Source organism: Leopardus geoffroyi, chromosome D4 (genome assembly GCF_018350155.1).
Source record: "Leopardus geoffroyi isolate Oge1 chromosome D4, O.geoffroyi_Oge1_pat1.0, whole genome shotgun sequence".
Lineage (NCBI taxonomy): Eukaryota > Metazoa > Chordata > Mammalia > Carnivora > Felidae > Leopardus > Leopardus geoffroyi.
In genome coordinates, this window is record NC_059342.1 from 86,545,719 (window position 1) to 86,557,567 (window position 11,849).

Here is an 11,849-nt window from a genome sequence, read left to right on the forward strand (position 1 = left end):
ACATGTGCTTGGCGCTATCTTGGCTTGGGGATTATCGAGGCCCACAGTCCCGGTGGCAGGCAGGGCGGTGGGGAGCAGGCCCCCCCCGATATTGGTGGTCTGGGCACCCTCTTATCACCACACAAATGCAGGGCAACTTAACAGTTTCAGGGGCAGCTTGGCCACAAGTTCACTGAGCTGACACCACTAAATTGCTTTCAGGACCTGAGGCCGCATCAGCCAGGTGTGGCTACCAGCCCAGGCAGGCCAGATGCCCACTGAACACACACCCAACTGGGGAGCCAGGTGACAGCCTAGCGTGGGGGCTCCCAGAATCTAGTGTGAACTGTGGCTTGGGGCATGTTGCTTTGCCTCTCCAGGCCTGTTTCCTCCTCTGAAACGTGGGGGTAATAACAGACTCTGACAGATGGGCCCTGGGGAGGCTTAACACACATAAGATGTTGAACTCAGGTCCTGGCTCTTAGTAGGTCTCTAACAGTACCTAGCACACAGGAAGCCTCACACAGAGTCTGGCACAGAGTTTAGTGCATAGTAAGCATTCGGTCGGTGTGTTATTATCATTAGGAGGGACTTAAGCTAATGCTGGACCTCAGGAGGGGTCTCAGGAGGGACGCTGGTCTCCAAGGTGGCATCACCGGCCGTCCAATCTGTGTGGGCTGCCTGGCCAGGTCATAGATGTTCAATGAGGGACATTCCAGGGAGGGGGATTTGGACTCCACGGAGGGAAAGCCCTTCTCAAAGCCCAAGCTGCCTGGAGGGGAGCTCAGTCCACCGAGAAGCGTCAAGATCCTCACCGTTGCAGGTGCACAGGGGGTGGCTCACCTGGTTCGTCTCACTGCTCACGTGGTTCTTCTCCACTCAGTGGCCAAACCCCCCTTCCCACCTGGGTCTTGTGGCATCCAGCAGACCTCTGTGATGCTGGCCCCAGAAATGTCATCCCTTACCGACCCTGTGAGATGCCCACGTGTCCCTCCTGGCAGGGGCCCTGGTGAGGATGTGACCCACTGCTCCAGGGACAGCCACAAGGAAGGCTCCCCTCATCCCCTTGGCCCCGGGCCTTTCTCTGGGGCCCCACCCAGCCCTGCCAGCAGGCGCTTACCCTTGAAGACTCCAGGAAGAGAATGTGGACTTGAAGGGTAGCATTGGGGACCTGAGCCACGCAGCCCTCGGGAACCCGACTCGTGACGTATGTCACCTCGGCATCCACAGGCTGTAGGTCACAATGGACAGTTTCTGCAAGACCTGTTGGGGAAGCACAGCCAGAGAGAGCCCCAGATAAGAATAAGGTGGTGACAATGTTCCCACTCTCTGAATGCCTATTGGGTGCTTGGCACCGGCTGAGGGCTTTATTACCTCCTCGCAGCTACCCTACGAGGTAGATATCATTATATCCATTCCACAGATGGAGAAACTAAGGCTCAGAAAGGAAAAGTCTCTCGCCTGAGCTCACAGTGCTACTAGCAGTTGGGTTGACGGAGAAAATGCAGGATGCCCAAAGTTGACTAAAAAATGATTAATTTTTAGAAGTATAAGCATATCCTAAATATAATAAAGTGGGATACATATTATTATTTTTTTTAAATGTTTATTTATCTATTTTCGAGATAGAGAGTGAGTAGGGGAGGGTCAGAGAGAGAGGGAGACAGAATCCCAAGCAGGCTCTGCGCTGTCAGCACAGAGCCCGATACAGGGCTTGAACTCACGAACCATGAGATCGTGACCTGAGCCGAAATCAAGACTTCGACGCTTAACCGACTGAGCCACACAGGCACCCCGGGACATATTTACACTAAAATTTTTTTCATTGTTTACCTGAAATTCAAATTTCACTGAGCCTCCTATATGTTCACATCAGGCAACCTTGCTATGCGGAAGGGCTCACGCATGCACGCACGCAAGCCTCCAGGCTGGCTCGCTCCAAAGGGAGACGAGGCCCGAGATCAGGAGAGGAAAACCTTCCCTCCCGTGCCTCGAGGAGTCTGGGAGGAACGAGGCAAGGAGGGTTGAGAGTCTCCTGGCCCCGAGGGAGCCAGAAGGGCGGCCCAGGTTCAGAGGGCGGCCCTGGGAAGTAGGCCTGGGCCGCAGAGCCTGCCGCTGGGCCGCCCGGAAACGCAGGTCCTGAGGGAAGGGAATGGAATTTCACCCTGACCCAGCAGAGGAGGAAGAGGAAATGAGGCCCCTACACCTCGTCCTAAGGAATGTGCCGGGGAAGGGGGGGCTCCGGAGGAGGGAAGGAGGACAGAGAAGGGGAGACTGTTTGGAAGTTTGTGTCTCCATCTTGTCGCGCTCACTTCCTGTTTTCTTGGAGATCAAAGATGGGCGCGGAGGGACTGGCCGCACGTCCAGCCGTCGCCAGCTCAGAGGAGGGGGGCTAGGGAGGCTTCTTCCGAATCCCAGGCTATTGGACCGTCTTTGTCTAAGCCAGCCTTGCTGGGCTCAGGACCCCCAGGGGGAAGAGAAGGACTCAAGATGGCCGTCCCTGGTCACGGCAACACCATCCACCGGCAGCACGTTGAGAAGGAGAAGTTCAGGACGAGGACGTTTGGCTGCTATGGGGGCCCAACCTTATACGTCCTTGCCCTGGCCCTGTCCTGTGTGCAAGAATCAGAATGCAAGCGTCATATGACATTTTGATTGAAGGCAAGGTCCCTGGAGCCAGGCCGACCTGGGTTTGAATCTCCGGCCCGGGCTTACGGCTATGTGGCTTTGGTAACGATTTTACCACTTTGGACCTCATTTTCCTCGTCTGTGGAACGATAATTAGAACCCACATAACCCGTAGAGGTTGTTGGGCAGACTCCATGAGACAGGGCGTGTGGCACTTCTTTTGGTTACAGTTATTTGAGTGACTTCCGTCACTGGAGAAGAACGAACTGCATGAGGAGGTCGGGGTGAGGTGGAAAGGGCAGTCTGCAGGCGAGGGACCTCTGACAGGGAGGTCACTGGTACCTCAGGCCAGCAGACCCCCTCTCCCCAGCAGATGGGAGGGCTGACCCCACCTCCTGCTGTCCCACCCCCTGGTGGCCCACTAGGCCCCTCCGTGCTCCTCAGTGCTCTCTCTCCCACTGCCTATCAGCAAACACAGACTTGGTCCAAACCCTTCCTATACAGATGGGAAGACTGAGGCCCGGAGAGGCAGGACGTGAGCAGATCACACGGCACATGGCTAACCAGGCTGGGCCTTGGACCCGCCTCTCCCCACAGTGACCTGGGGTCTGGCCTGCAGATTAACGCGGTGCCTTCCTCCTTTCCTTGGGACTTTCCCTGCCCCCTCCCCAGACTTCCAGGAACCCCAGTTCCTCCTGGATTGCCGGGCCACCCGGGGCCACCTCCTCCATGCCGTCAGCGGGAGAGGCCACAGGCCTGGCCATTATGTAATGATCAGATAACGGGCCAGGCTGGGAGATCAGATAAGAGGTCCATTTATTTTGGGGCCTTTTCGAATCCTGGCTCCCCCACCCCGCAGACGAGAATGGGGAGACAGGCGGGAGTATGACGCCCGGGCCTGTCTCCCGGAGCCGGAGGCGGGCCCAGACAGAGCTGAAAACAATCCCCTGGCACCAAGGGAAACGCCAGGGCCTCCCGGGACCCGGGACCCGGCTTGGAGGAGGCGCCACTAGGGGCCTGGGTGACCCGGCCTGAGCGAGAGACCCAGGAGCCACTTTCCCACCTCTGTCCCCTTCCTCCTCCGCCCCACCCATGAGCATAGAGCCACCTCGGCGCTTTCCAGATGGCCACCCCGGCACCTTGAAAGGCCACAGAGAATAATAATGGTCGAGAAAAGCAACTCCAGAGTCGGACAGCCTGGGTCAGACCCCAGCCCTACCCCTTAAAAAAGATGGTCACCTTGAGCGAAGGCCTAACTTCTCTGAGCCTCAGTTTCCCCGGTTGCAAAACAGCTTTCATCGTGCTTACTGAGAGCCAGGAACCATTATGAGGCTGCCCAGAAGTTCATTCGTTGGATCCTTGCAGCAGGCCTACAGGTGGGTACCGTTATTGTAACCACAGGACGCATGGGGAGACGAGATCCACAAGGTACAAGAGTTTGCCCGAGGTGGCCCAGCTCTTAAGTGTCAGAGCCCTGTGTTTGTACCCCGGGCGATCCGGCTCGCGCACTCAGCACCCACTTCCCAGCCGTGTGAAGAGCCTGGTGCCCCGTAAGCACTCTGAACACACTAGCTGTGATAATTTCGTAATACTGGGGCAGAGCCTTATTGACAGGCTTTTCCTCTTCCTCAGTCACCCATCCACGCTTTGCTCCTTTCAGGGTCCAATTACAGCCTCACAGATTCCCCAGCTTCCAGCCCAGCCACCCCCGAGTGATGTCCCAACGCTCCCTTCTCCCTTCTCCAGTCTCTCCCGTGGCTCAACGCCCTCAGGGTCAAGTCCACACTCCACAACCTACCACGGAATTGACAAGGGCAGGGATGGGATACATGCCAACGTTCAGGTCCCGATTCTGCCAGCTCCTAGCTTCCTTTCTGTGCCTCAGTGTTACTATCTTCACAATGGGGATGACGGTCATCACGACACCCTCCTCATCCACTTGCTGAGAAAGTTGGTCAGAGGACGCCTGCCCGCTAAGCGGGCTCCTGATGTGCGGGGTTGCTCAAGACCAGGCAACTGCTCTCGTGATTATTTATGCCCACTGGGGAGACGTGAGCTTTTCCTCCAAATACACCTCGTTCCCTGCATCAGCCGTGCTCTTTCCCAGACCAAGGGTCTTCCCTTACTTGACCTCTTGGTCGACTTCTGTTCAACTCTCAGAGCCCTTTTGTGACGGGACCGATCCAGTTACGCTCTCGCTGGATGGGTCAGTGTAAGGCCAGGAAGGGAACCAAATCTCCCCTCCTCTCAGGCAGTATCGCACAGTGGTCAGACCCAAGGCTCAAGCTCCAGCTGCCCATTTCTGGGCGGTCCGCATGAGCGGATCTCTCCGCCTGCCTGTTCCCCAGTCTCGTCCTCTGTCAAATGGGGGCGACAGGAGTGTCTGCTTCTTTGGGCTTTTGTGAAGTTTGAGTCTGATGGGACAGATCAGGCATAGTTCAGTGTCTGGCACAGAGTGAGTGTTGAGTCAATGTCAGCAGTCACATTTGTCCCTTCACCCCTGTCCCTGTCCCTGTCCCAGGGATCAAGTCAGCTCCACCCCAGATGATGGTCCTCTTCAGGCTCCGGGGCTGATGTCCCAAAGCTGGGGCCGGAGCTGGATCTTAGTGTCACTGTCTGTCTGGCTGAGATGACAGAGAATCTCCATGGTCATGGCCCCTGGGTCTCGTCCTCTGACACCTGGCTCACACATCTCCTCTTTTCCTCCCGGCAAATGGGAAAGTGCGCTAGAGTGCAGGCTCTAAGGGATGGATATTTGTGGTCTCTGTCCTGCGTCACTAGCCCCCTCTCCAGAGAACCCCAGATCCCCGCACAGGTGGTAGGCAGCACAGGGCTCCAAGTCCCATCTCTGTCCCAACCCTCAGTGTAGGCTTGTCCACACTTCGGAAACACTCTTTGATCCCAGCCACCCAACATGGGCCTCGAATCCCAGCATCCTCGCCTCTGGGACTCTATCCAAGTGAAATACTCCAAAATACAGGAAGAGGTGCATGTACCAAAAACGTGCCCAGCGGTGGTATTTATAACCAGCCTCCAAGGGGAAACCACCTAAATATTCAGCAATGAGATTCACCAAACGACGGGATGGCACATTTAAGGGGGAAGAACATTCTGGAAACACGATGGGGTGGTTATGGAGTCTACATGACAACATAGAAACCTTCTGGGGCATAAGAAGGGTAACCAAGACTCCCAAGTGTTGATTCGTTTGCATGAAAATTACCTTAACAAGCTAGACAAAAACTAGTAAGCAACCCACCAGCATGTTAACAACGCCTACATTAATAAAAGAACTCGGGAAGTGATTTTTTCCCCCTTATCTATTTTCTTTGAGGAGGAGCCTGAAGTGAATATATAACTAAATTGCTCTTTAAAAACCTACATGAGGGGCGCCTGGGTGGCGCAGTCGGTTAAGCGTCCGACTTCAGCCAGGTCGCGATCTCGCGGTCCGTGAGTTCGAGGCCCGCGTCGGGCTCTGGGCTGATGGCTCAGAGCCTGGAGCCTGTTTCCGATTCTGTGTCTCCCTCTCTCTCTGCCCCTCCCCCGTTCATGCTCTGTCTCTCTCTGTCCCAAAAAAAAATAAATAAACGTTGAAAAGAATAAATAAATAAAATAATAAAAACCTACATGATGGGGCACCTGAGGAGCTCAGTTAAGCATCCAATTCTTTTTTTTTTTTTTTAATGTTTACTTATTTTTGAGACAGAGAGAGAGAGCATGAGTGGGAGAGGGGCAGAGAGAGAGAGAGGGAGAGAGAGAATCCCAAGCAGGCGCTGCACTGTCAGCACAAAGCCTGACGTGGGGCTCGATCTCACGATCTGTGAGATCGTGAGCCGAGCCGAACTCAAGAGTCCGGACGCTTAACCAACTGAACCACCCAGGTGCCCCAAGCATCCAATTCTTGTCTGTAAGACAATTAATTGCCTAGAGAAACCTTGTGCTGGAGAGCAGGGAGGTTGGAATTTTATCCATGCATACTGTGCGTTATTACTGTTTTCTTCGCCTTTTTTTTTTTTTTAAGATTTTATTTTTAAGTCATCTCTACACTCACAACCCTGAAATCAAGAGTCGCACGTTCCACTGACTGAGCCAGCCAGGCGCCCCTATTACTGTTTTATTCTTACAGACATGGAGTCATGGCCATTTGAACATCTAACGCTGCGTCCCAGACATCTGTCCACAACAGTGTATAGATTTAGCTTTTTCTTGGTTTTGGCTGCATGGTATTGCACTGCATAATAATTCATTTGATAGGAAAAACAAAACAAAACAAAATAATTCATTGGATAGGACCCAGGCTGATGGACATTTGGGTGGTTTCCAGTTGGGTTTTTGTTCCAGGTACCTGTGGACCATACGGTTTATTTTGGAGTTGGACAAATCTTTATGGAGTTGGGCAAACAGCTCCATAGAGCTGAAGGCTGAGCTGTTACACATGTTACGGTTTTGAGAGATTCCGCCAAGCTGTGTTTCCAGAAGGCTGGACCCATTCTTGTACTCGTTTTGGACCCATTTTTACCCTCTCTGGCCTGATTGAGGATGTGAGGGTCACTCCCACCCCATCCCCAGCGTGGAGATCTGGGTTCTACACCTTAACCCAGGCCCCCCATCTGCCTTCCATGGGCCGCAGATGCTAAACGAGTTGAGCTGGATGGTTTGGAATGTCCTTGAGCCCTGTGATCACCAGCAGGGTGCTGGTACCTGTTCACAGGAGCAGAATGATATAAGTTACCCATTTTTCCAACTGGCTGTTAAACACAGCCATTATTAAAAATTAAATTTTGGGGTGCCTGGCTGGCTCAGTTGAGGGAGCGTGTGAATCTTAATCTCGGGGTTGTAGGTTTGAGCCCAGTTTGGGCCCCAGGTCAGATTCTTGGGGTTGGGATTCTCTGCTCCCCCTCTCTCTGCCCCTCCCCCACTCGCACTGTCTCTGTCTCTGTCAAAATAAACAAATAAACTTAAAAATAAATAAATAGGGGTGCCTGGGTAGCTCAGCCAGTTAAGCATCTTGACTCCTGATTTTGACTCAGGTCACGATCTCACGATTTGTGAGATCGAGCCCCACATCAGGCTCCGTGCTGACATCCTGGAGCCTGCTTAGGATTCTCTCTCTCCCTCTCTCTGTTCCTCCCCTGTTTGTGCACGCACCCTCTCCCTCTCTCAACATAAATAAACTTTAAAAATAACAATAAATAAAAATAAAATCTTAGGGGCGCCTGGGTGGCTCAGTCGGTTAAGCGTCTGACTCTTGATTTTGGCTCAGATCATGAACCCGAAGTCGTGGGGTTAAGCCTCGAGTTGGGATCCTCGCTGAACATGGAGAGTGTTTAAGACTGACTCTCTCCCTCCCTCCCCCTTCTGCCCCCCCCCCCCACCTCGTGTGAGCACGCTCTCTCAAAAAATAAAAATTAAAAAAATAAAATCTTAAAAAAATTAAACGAGGGGCGCCTGGGTGGCGCAGTCGGTTAAGCGTCCGACTTCAGCCAGGTCGCGATCTCGCGGTCTGTGAGTTCAAGCCCCGTGTCAGGCTCTGGGCTGATGGCTCAGAGCCTGGAGCCTGTTTCCGATTCTGTGTCTCCCTCTCTCTCTGCCCCTCCCCCGTTCATGCTCTGTCTCTCTCTGTCCCAAAAATAAAAATAAACGTTGAAAAAAAAAAATTAAACGTTATAAAGCTTACAAATAAATTGTGTATTTTAAATGGTAACAAATAGCAAAACTCATTACTTCCTACTTATTTCACTCCATTTTACTAGATCCACGCTCTTGAGGTTATCTCTGTCTGTCCCATCTTTGGTGTGCCAGACAAAGGCACTCTGGACCTCGCATCCTAACTTCAAGTTTGGGGAGTTGGGAGCTTGAATTCAGCCACGTGGGAACATTTACACCCTGGACATTGACAAAATGCTATCCCCCACACCCTCCGCCCCTGTTGTGGATTATTTTCCAGCACACCCCTGCCTTCCATCCAGTGAAACCAGAGCCTGCATGGATCTTTCTCGGATGATTACGAAGAAGAGAGTGTTATCAAGCTAGAAATGTGGGGGAGGCGGGAGAAAGACAGGGCAGCCTGGGGACCATTGCGCAGCTCGGGTAGGCTTCTGTCTGGGCTGTGTGGACTTGGCAGGTCACAGCCTCTACTTCCTCTCCTGTAAAATGGGGAGATAAAGGCGGCCATCTTGCAGGGTTGCTAGGAGCTACATGGGTGGAGGGGGGAGCTTGCTTAGTCCACGTGGTTAGGAGCCACAAGCCCGAGGTCAAATTCATGCTAGGTCACTTAATGTCTGAGACAGTTTTCTGTGATCAGTGAGGCAGTGGTAGGGGTTAGGGGGTTTAAAATGCCACAGGTGGAATCAGGTGGGGAGGGGGGTCACTGCTGTGCTCTTCCCTTATGTTCTCCCCACCACACCCCAGATCTTCTAGGGAGTTCCTAGATGCACCACGGGTGAAGGGGTGCCCACAGGAGCTGTCCCCTGGTTTTAGGCGGGCACAGAGAGGCCCACATGAGTGGGATGAGGGGTTGGGAGCCCCCAGCTTCTCACGGCCACTCATCTGGTCAGTTTCAGAAGGCCAAGAGCCAAGACCACCTGGAAAACCCCCAGGTTGAGGAACTCCCACAAAACCCCTAGTCCGGGGTCGTGCCCCCACCCGGCAGCATTTCAAGGAGGTGGGGGTAAGTAGAGGCAGAGGGAGAGCGCTAAGTTCAAGAGCATTCTGGGAGCCACTCACAGGCCCCGGAGAGGCGAGGGGCAGGAATTTAAAGCTAATCATACAGCCACAGTAAACAACACAGGACCCTCCAGCCTTCCCGAGAACTCTCTCTACAAGACTGGCCTCACCACCGACCATCGCCACAGCCCAGGAGGAGTTCTATTCCCACCCCGACTTCGCAGTCCCCCAACATCACACCGCGAGGAAGCAACCACACGAGGTGCGAACCAAGTGCCCTAGTGCTGGGAATCCACACGCCCTCCTTTCCACAGGTTCTTCAGACAGGAACTTAGGCTCAGAGAGGGCAGGAGACTCTCCCAGGGCTGCACAGCAAGCATTCTGGGACCTGGGCTTCTTGGGGAGAAACTGGACATAGCTGGGAGGCTAGAGGCCAAGGTTAAGGTAAAGGTAAATAACTCATCCGTGTTTGAGACTTTCAGGGCTGAATGTTCGTCGTCCTGCCAAACCGGGATGGTTCGTCACCCTATGGTGTCCATCTGGGGCTGTCCAAACCCCCTCGGACGGCCCCACTGGGCCTGAGCTTGGGACCAGGCCAGAGGCCGGGAACACTTGGGGCCAAGTCTCCCCACCCGGGGTCCCTGGACACCTACTTGTCGGTCTGAGGCTGCAGACGGCCAGCAGCAAGGCGACAACGGGGGGAAGCGTGCCGCGGTCCATGCTGTCCAGCTGGGGGTCTGTGCGCCGGGCCTTATCCGGTGTCCAGGGGCAGGGCTGCAGGCGGGCGTGGGGGCCGGCGTGGGCGCGAGCGGGGACCCAAGGGGAACAGGCGGCCGGAGCGGCGGCGTCCCTGCTCCAGCCTTCTGGGGTGGCGGCTGAGGGGTCAGGAGAAGTGGGCACAGGGGCGCAGGGCCGGGGGTCACTGGCTGAAGGATGAACGGGGAGGGGGTGCTGGGCTCCCGTGGACGGCAGCTGCGACACAGCCCTGGCCCGGGGGTGCAGATAGGAGCTAGGGTATGAGCGGCAGCGGTGGGGAGCTCCCGGCTCATCCAGCCTGGCCCGGGGAGGCAGGAAATGCGCTTCCTTAGAGAAGGGGCCGGGCCAGGCGGCCTGCCAGGCGGGGAGAGGAAGTGCCACGGGCTGTGTCGCTGGGTGGGGGGCCCTGAGGCAGGGGGGAGGAGGCAGTGGGGTGGGAGGGCCCAGGCTCCAGGCTTGTCTCCCCCACACACCCCGCTCCCCCATCCCACCCTCTTCAGGGCTGGCGGGGCTCCTCCGGCAGCCCCCAGCCGGCAGATGAAAATAATCACCCTGACAGCCTACCCAGGAGACCTTTCCGGGGCCGGGCCCTGGCCAAGGAGGCTCAGCTGGAGCTCCTAGTCCCATGAACTCCGTTGTTCCCATTTTGCAGATGAGGAAACAGAGGCCTGATGTGGTGAGATAACTGGCCCAAGAAAATGGTGGAGGTGGGATTCACACAGGTGTCACTCAGCACCAAGCCTGACACTGGCTCGTCGTTCCCTGTTTTGCAGGCAGGGAAACTGAGGCCCAGGATAGGGAAGGAATACTCTCCCAAGTGGCCGCTGGGGCTGAGGTCTCAGGGCCCAGGGAGGGCAGGGGTACATTGGGTCTGCCCCCTTCCACGGGTGGAAAATCCTCCAGGGACAAGAGATAGCCCCAAACGAAAGAGGGACCCTCTGTAATGTCCTTTCTTTTTAAGTTTATTTATTTTTGAAAGAGACACACACACACACACACACACACACAGCGCGTGAACAGGGGAGGAGCAGAGAGAGAGGGAGATACAGAATCTGAAGCAGGCTCCAGGCTCCGAGCTGTCAGCACACAGCCCTATGCAGGGCTCGAACTCACAGACCGTGAGATCGTGACCTGAGCCGAAGTTGGATGCTTAACTGACTGAGCCACCCAGCTGCCCCTGTAATGTCCTTTCTGAATTTAGATGGTCCTGGATTCAAAACCTGCTTTCCTTGCTCTGAGCTACGAGGCCTTGAGCAAGTCTCCACAGCCTTTACCCTGTTTGTAAAGTGGACACAGCCATGCCTTCCTCACCAGCCTGCTGTGAGATTTTGGGAGGTCAGGGCACTACAGCGCTGAGCCTGGGCCTGACTCAGGAAGTGCTCCCCTATCGATGCTCCCTGAGCCTGGGAGACAATCCCCAGAGCAGTCCCTTGTTCATCTTGCAAATAGTAAACGCCAACTGTGTTCTCCCCGTGGTTTTAGTCACAGGTAGCCCCTAGGGTCAGGCCAAGGGAGCTCAAAGAAAGCCTGAGCTGCCTGGCCTTTGAAGGACTGGGGGAGTAGGGGGTAGGGTGTAGAAGAAACGGGTAAAGAGGGTACATGGGGCAGGGGACCCACGGCAGAGAGGGGCACAGAGGCAGGAAGTGGTTGGACAACTTGCGGGACAAGCAGGGAGTGTGGTTGGGACAGGAAGCCTGGAGAGGCAGGCTCTGAGGGGGGCGGTGGGGGGGCAGTGCTTGAAGGCCAGGACTTGATCCTGAAGGGTAGGGGGAGTCATAGAAGGTTCTGGAGCAGAAGGTACCGGCTTTGAGAAGACAAAT

The 11,849-nt window shown here is 55.0% G+C and overlaps 1 protein-coding gene across 1 annotated transcript in view; it reads right to left on the reverse strand.

The window, feature by feature from the left end:
- ENG (endoglin) overlaps nt 1-10,562 on the reverse strand; it is a 32,278-nt gene extending 21,716 nt beyond the window's left edge. Inside the window, exons 1-2 of the mRNA XM_045468319.1 lie at nt 9,927-10,562; nt 1,100-1,242 (exon numbers count right to left, since the gene is read on the reverse strand). Of these exons, the coding sequence (XP_045324275.1) occupies nt 1,100-1,242; nt 9,927-10,515 (732 nt within the window). The 5' untranslated portion in view covers nt 10,516-10,562. The remainder of the gene's footprint in view (nt 1-1,099; nt 1,243-9,926) is intronic.
- Nucleotides 10,563-11,849: the final 1,287 nt, after the last annotated feature.